This window comes from Triturus cristatus, chromosome 2_2 (genome assembly GCF_964204655.1).
Source record: "Triturus cristatus chromosome 2_2, aTriCri1.1, whole genome shotgun sequence".
NCBI lineage: Eukaryota > Metazoa > Chordata > Amphibia > Caudata > Salamandridae > Triturus > Triturus cristatus.
This window is the reverse complement of record NC_140582.1, coordinates 75,777,580-75,797,531: the sequence shown is the minus strand read 5'-3', so window position 1 is coordinate 75,797,531 and position 19,952 is coordinate 75,777,580. Positions and strand designations below refer to the sequence as shown.

Genomic DNA, 19,952 nt, shown 5'->3' with positions numbered 1-19,952 from the left:
GACTGAAGTGGGGTACTGTGAAGTGGAGTAAACTAGAGTGGCATAGAGTACAGTGGTGTAGAGTGAAGCTGAGTGAAGTGAAGTGAGGTAGAGTAGAGTGGTCTAGAGTGAAGTGAGGTAGACTAGAGTGTGGAGGCATACAGTGCAGTGGCATACAGTGTAGAGTAGAGTGGTACAAAGTAGAATACTGTGGTGTACAGTAGAGTGATGCAGAGTACAGTAATATAGGCTATGGTGAAGTGGGGTAAAGTAGAATGGCATAGAGTACAGTGGCGTTGATAGCTTAGAGTATAGATGTACAGAGTACAGTACAGTGGTGCAGAGCACAGTAGAGTGGCAAACAGTGAAGTGGGGTAGAGTAGAGTGGCATCATATAAAGTGGCGTACAATACATTGGTGTAGAGTGCAGGGGTGCAGAGTAGAACGCAGTAACATAGAGGGCACTGGCGTAGAGTGATGTGCAATACAGTGGTGTGGAGCGAAGTGTGGTTGACTAAAAGTGGGGTAGAATGAAGTGAGGTGGAGTAGAGTGGCTTAGAACAGAGCTGGGTACAATGGAGTGACATAGAGGGAAGTGGGGTACAGTAGAGTGACGTCGAGTATCGCAGTATACCGAGATATTACAGTGGTATACCGCAGCACAATATATAGAATGGCGTAGACTAGAGTTGGGTGCAATAGAGTGGCGTAGGGTTAAGTGAGGTACAGTAGAGTGAAGTGAAGTTTACTGAAGTGGAGTGGTGTAGAGTGCAGTGGCGTAGAGTGGAGTACAGTACAGTGGTGTAGAGTGCAGTAAAATGGAGTGGAGTAGTGTCTTTGAGTGGCGTACAGTAGAGTAACATAAAGTACACTAGCGTAGGAGGAAGTGGGGTTGATTGAACTTGGGTAGAATGAAGTAGGGTAGAGTAGAGTGGCTTAGAACAGAGCTGGGTACAATGCAGTGCCATATAGGGAAGTGGGGTACAGTAGAGTGGCGTTGAGGAAAGTGGCGGCAAGTATCGTAGTATACCGAGATATTACAGTGGTATACCGCTGCACAATACATCACTAAGTTTTTGTGTCATATAACGTTAACCCTGGTGAACTAATTGAGCTCTACTACCAAAAAATGATCCATTTTGCCACCAAGACTCCCGCTAAAGTCTATGGAAAATGCATTGGTGGTAAAACATGATTTGGAAGCCCCCTTTTTTCTTTGCACCCTCTTATCAAATGACCACAAAACTTTGCATCGTCAGACTATGTAGAAAAAGCAGTAGGTCTGCAAAGTTTTGTGGAGATTAGTCAAACGGTGGCATAATTATTACCAAGCAAACATCTGAGGAACTGTTACCCCTGGGAAAACTAACAATAACTCCAGAGTTGCTGCCACCACTTTGTGATATATGTATACATATATAAGTGTTTATGGTATTTAAAAAAAAAAACTTACCTGCGTGGTATAGTTCTGTGTTGTATAGTACCTAATAATGGCCTTCTTGATTGCTAATAATGAGATGGGATTAGCCTCTTCTCCGTGTAAGGCTGTAGATTTTTCCTCTGCCCATTGAATCACTGTGTTGTGCCACTGAGTTGTTCCCGGAAGCTTTGCTGCTTTCCTTCCAATAGTTATGGTGCGTTTGGTTAGCAACAGGACAAGGTCAAAGAAGTGTGTTGTTGCCCCTACACATTTCCGGCCCCTGTGTGACCCCAATACACAACCCTCTATTGTGCATAGTTCCTTGCTGCATTGAAGGCTGTGCATACGGTTGCCCGAAAGGCCTTGGCTGTGGGGCTTGTCCAGTACATGTGTATCAAGTCAGCCTGTCGGACATCCCAGTCCAAACGTCTTTGATGTAGAGCAAGACGTCATCCACATAAAGGGACACTGCATGTGTCTTCCCTCCAATCGTTATTCCGCAGAACTGCCCTGAGTGTCAAAGTTTGCGCCAGCGGTTTGGTCATCAGCGCAAACAGGAGTGGCGAAAGCGGACACCTCTGGTATGTGCCACATCCCACCGGGAAGGATTCAGAGATCAGTCTGCCAGTTTTAACTCTTCCAGTCAGTGTAGTTTATAACAGTCTAATCAGATATAAAATTCTGTCCCCCAACCTTATTTTATGCACTACTGTGAATATGTACTCCCAGTCTAACATGTCAAAGGCCTTCTCCAGCTCCAACTCCAAGCAGGCTGAATATGGCCAGGTCACTAGGGCTTCAGCCATGATTGTGTGCAATCTACGGATATTAAGAGACTTGGATCTGCCAAGTATGAAACTATTTTGATCTGAATGATCAGGGTTGCCATTATATCCAACAGTTGTGTTGCTAATAACCTGCTAAGGATTTTATAGCCACTGCTTGGCATGGCTAGTGGACGGTATGAGCTGATCTCGAGCGGATCACACCCCGGATTGGGGAGTGAAATCAGTAAGGCTTCACGCATGGACTGCGTCAGATCCCCTGTAGTTAGGGCAGTACTGTAGACCTCTACCAGTTTCGGGATCAAGAGATTCTCATATGTTATGTAAAATTCAATTGGTAAGCTATCTAATCCCGCTGTTTTACAGATTGGGGAGTCACGATTAGCTTTACTTACTCTTTGCTCAGTGAGAGGGCATTTAAGGTCTCCCTATATTCGACACTGCCCTCATGGTGATCGAGGGGAGGACGTTTTCAATATGGGGCCTTCGTAGGTAGTCCATTGGGCGATACAGGGTCCTGTAGTGTGTTGTGAATGTTGTGTGAATGACAGCTTGAGAGTGTACCTTGTTATCTGGGGAGAAGGACATGGTGGTTATGGGCTTGGGGTTCGTGTCTTGTCAGCCAAGTGAGCATGCGCCTAGACTTGTCCCTTTCAGGGTTTACTTTTGCGGGATATGCCTTATAGCCTATGCATCATAGCGATACTAACTGGGCATAACGCTCTCCTGAAGCAGTCAATACCTCTCAAACATGTTCAGCCTCCATCGCGGTCGTTTCCAAGGAATCTCCAATTTGGATCAGTTCCAGGTGGATTGTTCCTCTTGCTCCTATGAGTGGATGTATTCAACGCCCTTCGGACTACTGTCTTAAAGACCTCCCATTCTACTAGGCGAGTGGAAACATGAGTGTCTGGTGAAATGCATGTTCTTCCAGGGCTGTCGGTTGGAGTCTCCAGGCCGGAACAGGTGGCGTGTACCTCCCCCAGTCGCACTGCTGGAGCAAGAGTTTATGGTCTGAGATGATTTTGCCTATGTACTCTGCTGCAGATAGTAGTGCCTGAGTACCAGGGTGGCATAGGAGTCGATTCAGGTGAGTGTAGAGGTTGTGCAGGGGAAATAGAATTCCCTGTTGTCTGGGTGTAAGGTTCTCCAGATATATAACAAGAACCAGTGTGTCAGCCATTGATTAAAACGGTAGGCAGCATTCGCCGTGAAGGCCGGGGCAATGAGGGGTGGGATTGATCTAGTGTCATGTCCAGCACACAGTTAAAGTTGTCATCTTCTATCCATGGGAGGTGGCTCAAACGGACAAGCTGCACCATCAGTTCGACCAGGAATCACTGCTGGTCCATGTTCAGGCCATAAACACTTCCCAATAATACTGCTGTTCCATCTAAGATCACTTCCACAAACACATAGCGTTCCTCCTTGTCTGCATCAACTTCCACACATTTAAATGAGACCTGATGTCTGATCCACAGAAGCCCCCCCCCCCACATTGCCAGAGTAAGTTGTGCTATAACACTGGCCTCATTATCGTCTTTGTAGCTTGCGATCTTCCTCTTGCCAGTATGGGCTTACTGTAGGAAAACAATCCCTAAGTTTGAGGTATGTATGTACTGCATTACGTTTTTTTTTGCAGAACCCCTGCCTCAGATGTTACACGTTATGAAAGTGTTTCTAGCCATAGTGAGTGAGAGTGTGGCATAGTTAGTAGTGGAAGGCCCCATAATGCCACACTCGCAACCCAGGGTCTTCCCTCCCCGATAACTGAAGATCAGGCTTTGCTGTAACCAAAACTTCTCAACTCTCCTCCCCAAGTAGACCGTACAGCATCCAGCTGCCCAAACAAAAAAACTGTGATGTATCCTCCACAACATGTGAGGCTGCGAGTCCTAAGAAGCTCGATAGTGAGGGGGGATAGCCATTAACGCTGTCTCTATGGTATTGGCCATTGCAACTCTGTCAGCTCATCAGTAGGGGATATGTACTATAACTAAGAAGGAGGAGTTTGTGGGTGGCCGAAAGCCAGTGAAGTGATTGCTCCTCGACTGACCGTGTGAGTATGTGGTCGTATATCATGTGTGGCGTGCAACTTCAGGGGCCATTACCAGCACCCCTGTCTCATATGGCGGCAAGCACCCTTACAGCACTTAGATTAAGTCTTCAGAGGTTTGGTGTGTTATCGTCAGTGGTATCATGGATGCCATGCTTGACTGGGACGCCCCCGATTTTTTAACCAAGTAGAAACTGCCGGAATTTTCAGAGTAGTGTCCGATCTCGGGTCTCAGAATTTCGAAGTTGTGATGCAGTGGTCAATGCCGACAGTCTCTCCCAACGCAATTGCGTTGGGGAGCCCAATCCCCGTCCAGTCTGTGCAGCCTCATGCCGTGCTTTGCACCCACCCCAGGCAGACCTAGAAGTGGACCGCCTGGGCACCGCTCCCCGCCACAAGTGTGGCACGCTGCAGCTGTTCTATCCAATGCCAAATCTCTGCAGGTTCCATGAAGATGTTAGGTTGTTGATCCATGATCACTTTCAATTTTGCTGGTAATAGGACTGAGTATTTTAAACTCATGCCTCTCAGCTGTGGTTTAGCACTCAGGGATGGGGCTTACTTGTGTTGAACTGCAGTAGCATAGTCGGGAAATATCATCACATGCGCATTCTCAAAAGTGATGCTGCTGTCTGCCTTGTAGCAAGAAGGAGTGCATCCTTATCTCTGTAATTTAGAGTTTTGGCTATGGCTGCCCTGGGTGGGCCCCCGGCAGAGGGCTGCAGGTGGGCTTCCGGTGCTCCGACTCCATGATGAAGCAAGAGGAGAGGCCAGCGGGTGCTGCATGTGTCAAGAGACATTTTTCTATGACAGCAGTGAGACTCTCACCCTTGGGGAGTCCTACAATGCAGACATTATTGTGCCTTGATCTCCATTCTGTGTCCTTAAATCTACTCTCCAGAAAATGGATCTTGTCCATCAGATTAGGGATTTGGCAGCTGTGGTCCGTGGTGTTGGGGAGAAGGTCTTGTATGGCCAACTTCGCTATTTTCGCTCAGTCTGAGAATTTTCGATGTTCATCACGCAGGAGCTCCAGTCCTAACACAACAGCGTCCACTTTAGTGCCCAGTTCTGTTTTAATGCTTTCAATGGCATAGAGGATCTGGTCGAGTTTCTCAGATGAGTGGAGCACTGGGAGGTTTTCTGGGGCGATCCCCTTTTCATTGTGTGTCACTGAGGGGGGTCTGCAGATCTGTTCCTCCCCATTAAAGGGAAGTCACTGCTGCCCCACATAGCGTGTCAATTAGGCTATCTAGGTAAGTCCAGCTTGTGGGGGTGGGGGGGGGAAGGGACACACAGTACCCCTAGGCCCAGCGCAGGTCCGGTTTAACCAGGGGGGCAGGAGCAATCCCACCCTCCTAACTCTCCCTCCAAACGCTAATCCTCATCTCTCCAAGTTGAGGCCCACTGGGTTGTCACAGTGTGAGGTATAAGCCTAGTCCACAGAGGCAGCCAAAGGGTCTGACCTTTCTTTTCGGTTCTGCAGGTAATTCTCTCCACTCTTCGCAGATGGGGGTGGCAAGGCCCTCGCGAGCGTAAGCGTCTTCCACCTTGTGTTCCATATAGACATATGATATTTCTGGTCTCCTTTGGCTTGACTTCCGTGTGCTTATGGGGCATCCCTCCATTTGGTCTCAGCCCCCAAGTGTGCTGCACCCACTGATGATGTTGGATCAAAGCCCCGACCACAAGCTCCGTTAATGTGTGGCCGCAATCTTGCAGCACTTATCCACGCCCCTGTGATGGAAGAGTCTATTGAGTGGGTCATGCTTCCTCTTGTTGGCAGCAAGGGTTAGGCAAGATTACCTAGTTGTTTTGCTTTGTTTTGCTACTGTTGTGTCCCCGACTCCTTTCCATCCGGTCCTGATTGTGGGAAAAGGGAGGTGTAGGACTGTGTAGCATAGAGGTTGCGCAGTGAACTTCAGGTGAATGCCAGCTTGGTGCCAGGGCCTCCTCCAGCACAGGAAACACATTTTCCAAGAAAACCCTCTTCCTCCCACCTTTCCTCGTAGTGACCAACTTTGTAAGGCCAGCAGGTTACGAGTGGTTGTGCTCCATAGGCTCTGTGATTGCCTTCACTTTTTGGGCTGCAGCATTGGGCCTCTTTAGAGCCCTATTTGTTTCAGCGCAGATTGGCTACCTGCAGCTTTCCTTCAGACCACACTAGAGTGAGGTCTTAGGGTCAGAGGGAGAAGGGTATTATCCTGGCACTGGGTGAGGTCTTACAGCATACATAGTTTCCCACATTATAGCTGCTTCGATCAAGGGTTTCAAGTAGGGGCTGTGAGTGGGTGATGGGTGGATAGTGGGTTTCATCATGTCTCGGGCCATGTTAGTTAGTTGGGTCCCACATGGGACGAGGCACAAGGCACTGCCCTTTACCCCAAACACAAGGAAAAGTTAGCTGCGCTGGCACAGGGGTGGGCAATAGGCTGGCACATTTCCATGGAGATATCTGCGAGCAGCAGTTGCACTACCACGGGATGGTGTGGGCACTTAAGGCTCAGATTGCTGTAGTATCCTGGCTACAGTCAGCCTCATCACTAGTGTTGTGTCTAGTTGTGCAGGTAAGGACATGCACCCAAGTTAGATGGGAACGGCAGTGAGGGTCCAGCAACGCTTCATTTGTGAAATAAGTGCTGCCACCCATAGTTTTGCTCAGAAACCTGCTCCAGTGCTATTGACAGTCAGGGTTGCAAATACCAAGGCTGCCAAGTCTTAATTCCACTTGATAACTCTTTAATATACCACCAGAAACTCCCTGCCTCGTTATAACGTGGGGAAAGAATGTGGCCTAACGGCTAGGGTGGTCGACCTCGGAACTGGGAAACCAGGTTCATATCTCGGCGGGGACGCTCAACATTCTGTGATTCTGGGCAAATCACTTATTCTCCCCGTGCCTAACAAAAATGAATGTGTCCGTCTGTAATGTAACTGGTGCTCATGTAATGCACTCTGATTCCTTCGGGTCTAGTTAGTGCTATAAAAAACTCCACAAAAAAATAAAAAAAATAATGTATATCACTCTTGCAGGTCTTTTTTCCATCAGGGCTTTTCCCCCTTTCTCAGTGTTTTCCCGACTTTCCAATCATCCTTCTTGACACCTTTTGTGTTTTTCTCCCTCTTGCTCTGAACCAAAGTCTTTTGAGGAAAAATAAGTGCCACGCTAACCACCGACATCTTCGAGTCAAGTGGAGCATAAATTGGACCCCAGGAGCCGTATTATAGAAAGTTCCCAAGCGTGTGCAACGGGCGTTTGTGCTTCCTTTGCACGCCCCCAGGGCACTTTGGTAATACCAATAGCTCTAGCGCATTTAAAGCATCAGCGCGTTCTTCAGGGGGCGTTTCCTCATTTGCATGAGGGCGTGCCCCATGCAAATGAGGGAATACCTTTGCATCTGCGCCTGCGCCGTATTACAGACGTGGGTGCAGAGACTAAGAAGCTATCAGGAGGCGTACTGACCTGTCAGTGCGCCCCCTGAGAGCAGCCCTCTGCAGGGGGTAAAGGAGGTCCTATTGACCCCCCAGACATCCCCTAGTAGGCGGGTGCAGTCACTGACTGCACCCGCCTGCAAGGGGATCTCTCTAATCCCCCTTCAAAGCTGCTCCATAGTTCCATAGTTCCCAGGACAGCATTAGTTTGCGGCTGCCCTGGGGGCAGTGCATTCTATGTAATGGGACGCACATTCTCTATTTGCGCCCAGCGTGCCTGTTTTAAGGTGCACCAGGCGCAAACAGGAAAAGTGCACCCTAATACATAATATTAACTTTCAGAGTCAGAATTCAAGACTATAACCATTAAGTCACAGGTGACCTTAATTACTTGTTTCAAGACTAAGTCTTGACCCCATTACCGCTCTCAGTTGCCGGGCAGGAAGGAGGCATGGTTTGAAAATGACCGGCAAGTAACACAGAGTAGTGGGCAGCAGCAGAGAAAGGCTATTAGAACAGGCCAATCTGCACTAAGCACAGCATTATGAATGAAAAATTAAAACAATAATAAGACAGTACTGAAAACCATACTTGGCAGCAAGCAGTACGCCAAGTGCAGAAAAAAGACCGGGGTTGCAATAGGTTCACCCAACTTTTGTATGCTGACATAAGAAGTGGGATGAATGATACAGACAAGGAAGAGTGTAGAAAAGGTAATGGCTGTATGTTCCTCAGTTTAGAAAAAGCGTATTCTGACAGACGCGTCCAAAGAGGATAGGAGGTGGGGTCTGGGAGGAACAGAGCAGAATCTGTTTTTTAGCCATTACTGCTTCCGGTTGCCATTTACTTCTCTTTGATTGGCTGTGCCAATAAACATGCAGCCCCCTGTGACATACATGCCAACATTTAAGAGCAGGCCAGTGGTCGAATTTAAAAAATGTTGGGAGAATGTATTTCCTCATTGACTTAGCTTGAAGCACATTCAATCTGCCTGAATCGGGTCTATTGGCATGGATGGTGACAGACAATGAGCATTTCCTTTTTGGCAATTTAATAACAGCGCAAACCAAAACACAGTTCTAAACAGGTTTTTTTGTACACGCCATATAAAACTACCAAAAATTAAATGTCGAGGCCTGTCACACGCTCTAGAGTCTAGAATTCTTACAGAGCACATGGCTACCTGAAGGCCTCCCAGTGCTAGAACAGACATCACAGGACGTCAGAGCACCGCAGAGGGGAAGATTAGTTCCTAAACAACCACGTTTTCAGGGCTTGGCGTAAAGAAAGTTCATGCTACACTTGGCGTAACTCTGAAGGATTGGGAGTTCCAGAGTATGGGAGCGAAATAGGCCATTGAGTGGCCTCCTCATCGGGATCTGCGAATCTTAGGGGCGTTCAACGAGTTTGCCGAGTATGATCTGAGGAGCCTGCCAGGAATGTACGGGGGCTAGAGGTCTTAGTATTAGAGGGCCTCTTTTGTTGCGGTTACTGTGCATAACGCATAAGGTCTTAAATTGCCCTTGTTGCTTCACCCGGAGCCAGTGTAGATCTGCCAGAGCTTTTTTGGTGAACTGGTGTCTCTGTATGTTCATAAGGAGCCAGGCAGCGGTGTTCTGGACTACCTCTAACCTTTTAACCATATATTGTGACAGGCTGAGGTATAGGGCATTTCTGTAGTCCAGGCACAATCACACGAGAGCCTGGACAATCACTCTTCTGGCTGTTAAGAGGAGAAGATTGAGGACCTTCCTCAACTGTCTCAGAACACCAAAGCTGCTGGTAGCAAGATGTTTGGTTGGTGGTCCATTATTAGATTAGAGTCCAACCACATCTCAAGGCTCTTTATCAAGCTTTGTGGGCTAGGGAACCTACTTAGGCAGTCCAGCATGGGAGTTGGAATGTTGTTACACAGATTATTGCCCGGCAGCATAACCTGTATCTTGTCCTTGTTGAGTTTTAATCGACAGTTAGCCATTTATCTGGCTACTTCCTGAAGGCATGGGGCCAGAAATAGGTGGCGTGAGCTGGGGTTGGGGGACATTGACACAACCAGCTGGGCGTCATCAGTGTAAGAAACCAGTGACAACCCAAACGAACACGCGATTTCAGCCAGAGGGTACATATACAGGTTAAAAAGGGTAGGACTCAGGGTTGCCCCTGAGGTACCCCACAACTTTGAGGAAGACTGGCAGAGTAGCAGGACTGATCCATAACCTGGAAGGTTCTGTTCTGCAAAAAGGAGGAAAGCCATTTTAGTGCTCTGCCCTCGATACCTACATTTGAAATTCCCCGAATGAGTGTAGTATGATCTATCGTATTGAAGGCCGCACAAAGATCTAAATGGATTATGGCTGCAGAATCTCCTTGATCCAGAAGTCTTCTAAGTTCTTCAAGCACAGCCAGCAAAGCTGTTTCTGTGCTGTGGTCGAAACCCCATTTGAGAGGGGTGAAGGACTTCATTGGATTCAAGGAAGGCGTAGGGGAGTTTCTTTAACAGGAGCTTGGAGACTCCTGATAACAGGGATATCGGCCTGTAATTGCTCATACAGAGGGGGTAATGGTTGGTGTTTTAGAAGTGGTTTGACTATGGCTTGCTTCCATTGATTGGGGGACCTACCCACTAGTGAGAGAGAGGTTTAGCAGGTCTGTCAGAGCAAGGACAATACTTTCAGACCCTTGGTGTAGAATGTAAAGGGGGGCAGGGTTTAATGGTGAACCTGATCATACAGTGTTTTAAAGGTCTGTCAGTAGACTCAAGTTAAGATTGAGGAAGGCCGTAAGACTGCCTTCTGGTTGGTCTAAAAGTGGCTCTGGTAAGGAGGAATAAATGTCCATTATCTTCTTTTGGAACAAAAGTGCTATTTTGTTGCAGTGCTCTGTAGAGGCCAGTAGCGGCCGGTGTCAAACCAAAGTAGTGGTGCGGTGGGGGGGGGGCGGACATAACACACAACAAAATACCAAAACAAATAATTTACCTCCCACATCGCTGCTCTTCTACTCCTCTCTGGCTCCAGTCCACTGCAGGCACAGGCTCCCAGACACCTCTGCAGCCAATCCAGATGCTGCTCTCATGCTGATGGCAGCATGACCGCAGCGTCAAGTTTGGCCTAAGCGCCCTTGTTTTGCACTCTCACAGAGACTCTGAGCTTGTGCCTGCTGTCTCCAACCCGGCAACGCAGCTCGGGTTGGAGACAGCCCAGTGTGCATGTTGGTTTGGCCGTCCTAAGATGGCCAGCCAAACCAACATGCACACTGATAGCAATGCCCACCACTCCCCCTCTGTGACAGTCATTGCAATGGCCCTGCCCCCAAGACTTGGCCCTCAGAGGAAAAATAAAACGAGAATAAACATGTTTTATTTTTCACGTTTTGAGGCTGCTGGCAGGGGGGGGGGCAACTCGCCGCCGCAGATAGAGGCTTCTGGAGTAGTGCTGGCTAGTTTGGGCTCCGTGATTTCTTTGAGGATGTGAAAAATATCTTTTGGGGAGTTGGAGGAATTTTCGTCTTTTGTGGAGAAGTAAGAGGCTTAGGACACTTTCAATTCCACATGATAAAATCTAATAGCTTCCCTGTACTTGAGTTTGCTAGCCTCATCATAAGACCTCCTCCAGCTTCTCTCCAGAGCCTTACAATCCTTTTTCAGGGCTATCCCACACCTCCCTTGCCCGACACGGCTAAATTAATGATACGGTAGCAAGGGAGCAGGGCTTTGGGAGATATCAGGACCGTAAACATCAGGGAGCCAAGTCTCGGTGAGGAACAACACATCCTATTTTGACTCTGTTACGAATCAGAAGATATCCTGCTTATGAGCTGCCAGGGAGCGACATTTAACCAAAAACACGTACCAGATTAATGGTGAAGGGGTCGCGCAATGCTGATTCGGTCTGGACTGGAGAGACAGTCCGCAGTTGTCGCAAACCAGTGTGGATCGGCTGAGGTCTAAAGAGTGTAGACTGGAATAAGATAAAGTGGTTTGGAGCACTCGCAGTTGGCCGGGGAATAAGTTACCTTCTTTGGTGGGTGAGGGCCATAGTCCCTGACACCTTGTCCCGGAAGGGAGAACATGGCCTTTACTTTGGTAGACCTTTTGGCGCGCCCTCGGTGAACCCGCTGCGCGCGTCCGCACTGCATCCTGCATTTAGAGAGGACCGACCGGACAACTAGAGCGTGTCGAAAAATGGCAGCTCTAAATGTGCAAAATAGCATACAAAGTGCGTGTGCTCAATGTGATTCCCTCTACTAAATGGCCCCCAACTCTATCCAATACAATTAAAATTCAGTAGGCACAGTTCAATAGGCACAGTTCAGAATTAAGTTAAAACGGTATTAAATGAGGTTAAAAAAGCTGTTTATATAAAAAGTAACCAGGACATGAACAAACACTGAGAGCAGATTTACACACCCCCGTAGCAGTACCTAGCGGTGCGGTGCAGTTGTTTACGCTCTAATCCCCCCTCTAAGAATTAAGGACAAAGCGTTGTGGCTCAGGATATATATTTCCAAGCTCAAGTTGCCTTGTTTCCAGCAGATCATGATTTGGCACTCCGAATTAGCTTTTTGTATGCAGGAATCGAGAGGTGGGAGACTAGCCTTGAAATCAGTAGCCTCCTGTTTGAATCGGGACGGTTAGCATGTATGCTGTGGGCGCTAGCGCTCTGCTGACTATGCAGCTGTTACTCGAGAACCTATGTGCAGGCACAGGACACTCCACTGTGGGACAAGAACAGGAGCAGCAGAGGACGAGCAAATGTCATCAGCAAGAAAAGTGGAGGCTTTAGGGTTTAGCAAAGCATGTGGGTGATCATTTGTGTAAGTGGGTGTTTGTATGTGTGCCTGCAAGAGCACATGTATATTTGTGCTCGAGCATATGTGTAAACATATGTCTATTACTATGAACTTTCATTTTTTGTGTGCATGTGTTGGTACACATGTGCGTTATTGGATTCCTGATAAATGTGCCTCTTCAGTAATGGGAGACCTGGACACGGTCAGATTGGGATCACAATTCGGCCCGGGCACTGCCAAAAAAGTGGCCCACATTCCTGGATCATGCCCGTTCGCGAAACAGCATTTGGCTAGTCTCATTGGGCTCATTTTTAGAGAAATGTTTGATAAAGTATATATTTTAAAGCTCATAGAGCCAGAAACATTGGTGAAAACTAGAAGCACTACATGTTGGTGGGTCGGGCAAAGTGAAATAAAGTCGCCCATAGGCCACAACTCCTGATATGGGTATGTTTGCCACCTGACCGTTTTTTTAAACCAGAATTACCAGTATTTTAATGCACTTGCCAGTACAAAAATGAAGAAAAACACCAAAAGCTGGTATTTTCTTCCCTGATCGATATGTACTTTAAAGTTTGAACAGTAAACTTAAGGTGAAAGCAGTTTAAAATGTGGTCTAAAGCTTCTTTAATGATCTGTGACTAATAGTTAAAACTAAACAAAGGACGAAAAGCCATGCTAAGAAGGAATACAGAATTTTTTTTATTATTGAATAAAGAATCCTCTCTCATTATTAAATTCCAGCCTTTGCAGATTCTTAAAAAAATAGCTAATAGAAGGTTATGTTTTTTTATTTTAGTTTTATATAACGTAAACTCAGCCAAAGGGTGCAATTATATGAGCACCAGTTACATTACAGAAGATCAAATTTATTTTTATTTTAGGCCTTGCTCAATTAAGTAATTTGCCCAGAATCACAGGATGTTGAGGTGAGGCTGGGACTCAAACCTATTTGCATAATTCCACATTCGGCAGTTCTGATCCTAACATTGCATTATCAAAATGTTCCGCTCTGAGCAAGGTGCTTCACAGCGAGGTTTATGCAAACATACCCCCCCAACCACCAAGGCCTGAAAGACACTGTAGCGGAGGTGCCAACGACAGGCACTCACAAGGCCATTCACTTACTCCGCCCAGCCCAGCCAACTGTAGCCTTAGGGTGATGGCCTGGTAGGGGTGGGGTGAAGAAAAGCACAGAGCTTCTGCTACTCCAGGGGAGCCGAGGTGATAATGGCCCACAACAGGACATTGCTTCTGGGCGTCTGCGTTGGCCCCTCGGGAGGCCAAGATAAAGTCTGCAGTGGACAGAACAATATTGGCCTAGCGACACCGCTGAAAGCAACCCCCTCAGGGCCTCCTTGCTCATGATGATGCCCCTCCCCCCCCCCTTACAGTGGCTTGGTGGGGAAGAAAATAAGGCTCTGTGGGCCGACTGACAAAAACCAGCCCACTGGTGACACTTGGGCACCGGCCCATCAGCCAATGCCCGACTGCCCGCCTTCCCAATCCAATGCTGGACCTGGATCTGTAGACATATCAGTCCATCTTAGTTTAATTGTTGCCTCAGTAGTTGTAGATAGTCACTTCTCTCATTCAGTTTGCGCAGTTTGGTCAAGGTGTTTACTTCCTACATGCTCTACCATTCACCAATCTCCACTAGGAGTGAGACCAATATAAAATATTATTTTAAATTCATATACATTCAAGGTATATTAAATTTCACTGATCAAAGTTGCTCAGGTACCTATTTTTTTATTTTCCAGGGACCCGTTACATTCCAGGACGTTGCTGCCTATTTCTCTGACGAGGAGTGGAAGCTTTTACATGAATGGCAGAACGAGCTTTACAAGATTGTCATGAAGGAAATCCGGCAGGCCTTAATCTCACTGGGTAAAGATACAATCTCTTCTTCTATAAGTGGTCGTTTTTTGTCTAAAACCTCTCCTTATTTCTCATAGAGTGCACATTGCTTGAAATGTAAATCAAAGTTAGGTTGAGATTTACAAGGATTGATTTTCGGACTTGTGTGCAGCCACACGCCATGTAACTGATTGATATATTGACACTAGGGCCAAAAAGATGGGGGACTCCTGGTGCGACAGTCCTGCCGTTGTGCCTACTCGCAGTGCTGCTCAATGCACCCTGCAAGGACTCAATGTGTCCAACTGTAATAGAAATGTACAGTAATCAAATGTTTACATTTCTCTTAATCTCCATGCTTACATTAGTGTGTTATTCCGCATCAGTTCATGGAAATCATCATTTTACCACCATGACTGGGCTGATGGTAACCAATCACAACAAATGCAGCTGGTTTCGAAATCTGGTGGTCATAGTGTACTTAAGAAAAAGGTTATTCTGCACTAAGCTATAACCCTGGTATTTACTGCATTGAACTGAGCAGGTCCTTTGTATCTTAGTTGAGAAGTTACAAATGGTTTCTGCTGAATTGAGATGGGGCATATGGGGTTTTGGACACTGGACAATATGTGTATATTTGAAAGTACAAGAGAAATACCATTAGAAATAGAAACATCAGTATACATGTGTAGACACCATTAGACACCAATAACCCGTTCCAGTATACATCAGTTATCAACTGAAGTGTTCTCTGTTACTTTTAAGTATGTGTACAGAATCCCAAATCCCAGCAACTTTATATAGTAGAAAACATTTCCACCAGGATTAAGTGTCACAAGCAACTCAAGGTGCCCTCCTATCACTTCATGGCTAGTGTGGATGGTTCAGGGGCATGAGGTGTGGGCATTTAAATTATATGAACTTTGGCTCATAGCTGTCCGGCTACATCACTCTTTGGTACTCTTCAGTAGGCTGACTGGACGCGCTGGATGCTGAAACCTTCCATAGCATGGCTCACATAAATAAGACAGTATTGCAGACTCCATGTTTGTTCAATTGCCATCTTGTCCAAAGAAACCTCATACAAAAATACCAATAGTTTACCATTCTAAAATTGGGTGTAATGAGAAACAATCATTGGAGTAGTTCACATATTAGGAATTCTTTTAGTCAGTGTTTGGGATCTGAGCAGATTTCCAAAAGACTTTATCAACAAAATCCAGTTTCGATGTATAAAAATAGACTTATGGGCAGTCTGGGACATCATTAGATTTTATACATGTTCAGGAAGTGTATTGGGATCTCCAAAGACACATTAGACATTAGTTTCTCGTATTCCACAAATTCATTCTCATTTTAAGAGCCACATCGAAGCTCTTTGGGAATGTTCTTTGTTTGATCACTCTCTATAGCCACCTTGAGATGCTCTATGCATTTCCATTTGGCCTTTTTAGATGCCAACTTCTGTGCTAGATACCTTTTCCTCCCTCAGCTCTTAATATACAATTAACCCACTCCTAATTTGCTATGTTTTATAACCAAGGAGGTTTCTGTACTACCACAAATTGAGGGTGCATTGAAGAATTAGAAATTGATGGAATATCACTAGAATCAAACCAGTTTGGAATGTCCGTTCACTGATCTGTGCATTGTGAGGGTATAGACTTGCTGATATCCAAAGAACCAGTTAAGCTAAAGCTTCAGATTATAATGGGTTTAAAGTGAAACCCAGAACGAGAACAATGTGTCTTTGGTGGCATGGCGTCATCTGCAGATCCTACTGAAGAGTACTTGTGCCCGATAAATACATCTGGATTCTAAGAAGCTGTAGTCCGTTATAATCCACCAATCCCAATTTGTTCACCATGCATGCATTGGTTAATATCTGTCTATAAAGCAAAACTCTGTAAATTAACTTTTATTTTCTCTTTACTTTGCAACAGGCACTGTTATTGCCACTTCCGTCTTTTCCTTAAAACATACAGACGATGAAGACATGTGTCCAGCAGACATTCCGGAATCTGAGAAAATACCCAGTAGTAAAAGGGTTAAGAGTGTCAAACGTGAGTAAGAAGTGTTAAAATGGAGGATGATGCAGTCGGTTTCGTGCACCTTATAATCTTGTTTGCATTGATTTAAACACCATGATGTCATTCCTATGAAATAGATCCCAAAGCATCTTGCACCCAACTTCTGACCAGTTTACTAAATCACCCTTCACAATCCCCAAAGTAAAATTCAGATTGCCCAGCAGTGGAGTAAAAGGGGAGGGAAAAGTGATTTCTCGTTACTGTGTCCCAGGTCTTAAATGTTGGTTTTATAATGTCAAAGTGGGAGCAGACTGGAGATATTGCATGCCTAAGTAGCCAGGGTACGGCCTAATGAGCTCCAACCATCACCACCGCATCCACATGGATCCAGTGGCGCTCATTTCGTATAATAAGCATATAAAAAGAATTCCGAGTTGGGAGGCCTGATAGTATGTCTTTATGTCATGGAGATTGCCTAGGCAGGATTGTAGGTTCTCTCTAGGGATCGGCGTCCAAGGCCGCCTGATTATTTTGATGCTTTTAAAAGCTACTGTGCTGTGCTTAATTGAGCTTGTAATTTATAATGTGTCCTGTGTGCCCCATATCAGATCAGTCCTGTAGTAGGATCCATCTGCGTGGGAGAAAAAGTGGAACTCTTGCTTATCCGGTTCTTTGCTTCTCCATAAATCCGTAAGGTCGAAGTCCCTCATCCCCTGTAACGAATCCTTCAACAATGTCACCTGTGAATACCTATCCTATGTGTTCTGTGCTAGGTTGAGGTCACTGGCCTAGATCAAACTTGTCGCATTCCACTTTCCTATTTTTGTAGGATACAAAGTAGGTATTTATTATTCCCTGGAAAGTACACATTAATGCAAGAAAATAGCAAAGAAATTATTAAGCGACAGCAACCAAAATAGTCTGCCGTTCAAATTCAACTCCCCTCCCATCCTCTTCCCCCTTCCCTTCTCCTCACTCCAATCCATGCCTTAAATGTCTACAATCATTGCAGGGAAAAAATTAGATGCATCCCTGACATGATAATGAGTCATGTTTTAACCCACTACCATCCACCCCAGAATACCCCAAACTCCCAATGAGTTCTTAAGGTGTCTCCTAATAATCAGCCTCTAAAGCCTCTATACACATGCAATGCTTCAACCTGTAACATGTGCCCCCCTCTATCCACAGCTCTTGCCGATCCCCCCAAAAATTGCATCAGTCAAATAGTGCTTGTGTTCTTGAGCTTTTGGCGATTCCCTGTGTAGAGCGACTGGCCACGCTTATGGAAATTGGAATTGCCAGCTCAAAACTGGGCATAAGATAAGACTTGTGGCAAAGGCGATGTCTCAGTGTCATTTACATGTATTGGGTGGCGTGTTGTTTTCGGTTTCTCCTATTTATCAATGGGTTTTCCTTGAATACCATCATCGATGACTGTGGGCACTCTCTTGATGATCCCAGTATTTCTTGTGCTTCTTTTGGGGTATGTACTGTGGCCAGCTTCAAATCAATCTGGAACCATAAGGCAAATGGGAAATCTCTTCTGGAGCAGATTTCAAGACTGTGAAGTTCAGCTGTCACTGAGGCCAGTGTTCGTCTCTAATTCAAGGTAGCCTGAGAAAGGTCCTGGAAAAGGTTGATGTGTTGTTCTTGAACGGTGATCTGGTTCTTTTTCCTGTCCTCTGTAATTATTCTACCCTTTAACTGGGCATTGCCTAACTTGGAGATATTGTCTCTTGGCCATGCCTCACGTGCGGAATAAGGTCCCCCAACTCTGTGTGCACCAATAATGGGGATCTCAAAGGTGTAACATTCTTTTAATATGAAGTAGAACAGCGATTTCCAGAACTGGAGAACATTGTCAGCTTCCTTATTCCCCCAGACATTGCAAATGTGGACATTGTGATGTCTCGAACTTTCTCCCAGGTTGGTACATTTCTCCCTCAGCAATTTGATTACATCCTCCATTTAGTTTCTTGAGTTTCTTAAATCTCTTGGCTCATGGCAGCGATAGCCTCTTTGTTGGTGGCCATGAATTCCCCCAGTGCTTGAATGTCATTACTGAAAGCATAGATGTCAGCCGCTAAGTTGGCTTTCAGGGCTTGCATTTAATTGGTCGCCATGTTCCAAATTTGATCATGTTATGTTATGTTAATGGGTACTTATAGAGCGCACAGCCTGGCAGGCTTGTAGGTCCTCTTTAGTGATTGGTGCCACAGGCTCTCCATTGTCAGTGGCCATTTTTGCTAGTATCATTGTTGCGGGCAGGATTGACGGCAACCATTGAGGTGGAGAGCCCTCACCCCCAGCAGTCTCTGATTTTCTTTTGTGATTGTGGGCTCTTTTTCAATAACGATCACCAACACTATCACTACTGTCACACCCCAGAGGCCCATGGAATGTCAAAGTATTCACAGAACTGATGCAGGGCAGTAAACAGTGCTTAATTTGTGCCAGTGATTCCGGGGTTCGTGCCCAGCACTTAATTGTCAACACCGGCACTTATGAAAATCTGCCATATGGTGGCGCTGTTTGATTTAGAGATTAGCACAACAACAGTAGTTTATTAATACACTATACATTAAAAAGGACTGATACTTGCCGTCCAAGCCATTCTTATAGCTTTGGGGGCCTGGAATAGTTTGCATTGTCACACTTGCAGGTGTGTGATGGCAGTAGTTGTGTTGGTACTGTTATTGGCAGTGCTGGCAGGGGTAATGGGTGGTGCATGCTGCAGTGGCCTCCTGACGAGAACCCGGTACTTATTTCTTTTTTACAAATTAAGTACTGGCAGTAAGTATTATAGGCCGAAGTCAGAGGCCCGCCAATGCCGGTAGTATTCGGGCATTCCATATGGTTTGTATGTAAGGGGGTCGCTTATTGAGACAACGCAGATGTCTCAGTTCCTAAGAGCTTGTGCCATTGAAAATAGGGCCAGCCTGTTTTATTAGTCTTGGGCTGTTACCTGCTCCATCCATCGCTCTCATTCCAGGAGAAACATTAACCGCTTTCAAGGGTTGTCTGAGGGCCACTGGCGAATGAAAGAATGCTAGCTGCCTCAAACTGAACTCTGACAAAACTCTTTTTTGGCACTGACAGTCACCCAGATGCCTAGAACTGGTGGCCCTTAGACCTAGGCACCCCCAACCACTCCAATATCATTGGTAAGAAAACTAAGTGTCAAATTTTATTCCAACTTGTCTTTCGAACCTAAGGTTAAAGCTGTATCAGCCAACTGTTTCCTTATACTGAAATCTATCAGGAAGATGATCCATTTGCTTCCTGAGGAAAATCGTAAATCCGTCATTCATGCCTTGGTAACCTCAAAATTTTTTTTTTTTTTTTTTTTCTCAAAAACCTTTATTCGTGCATCTGAAAAGAACAAATACGGGCCTACAACCGTCAGGCCGGCCACGATACAGTAAAGCACTGATACCCACATTACAGCCCCCGTGCGTCAACGGTCAGGATTAACAACAGGTTATGAGTCACATACTGGAGATATCTTTGAAACCCGGGGAAGGAGAGGTGAAGGTTAATTTTAAGTTTTTTGATAATTTTATCAGAGAAAAAAAAGTCAATGAAGGATAGGAGCA

The 19,952-nt window shown here is 45.9% G+C and overlaps 2 protein-coding genes across 2 annotated transcripts in view; one reads left to right on the top strand and one right to left on the bottom strand.

The window, feature by feature from the left end:
* LOC146861883 (uncharacterized) overlaps window positions 1-19,952 on the top strand; it is a 92,859-nt gene that overhangs the window by 24,818 nt on the left and 48,089 nt on the right. Inside the window, exons 2-3 of the mRNA XM_085641056.1 lie at window positions 14,227-14,353; window positions 16,267-16,386. Of these exons, the coding sequence (XP_085497182.1) occupies window positions 14,227-14,353; window positions 16,267-16,386 (247 nt within the window). The remainder of the gene's footprint in view (window positions 1-14,226; window positions 14,354-16,266; window positions 16,387-19,952) is intronic.
* The window catches only part of LOC146861884 (uncharacterized), a 349,732-nt gene that overhangs the window by 285,060 nt on the left and 44,720 nt on the right, over window positions 1-19,952 (bottom strand). The gene's annotated exons all lie outside the window — the stretch shown is intronic.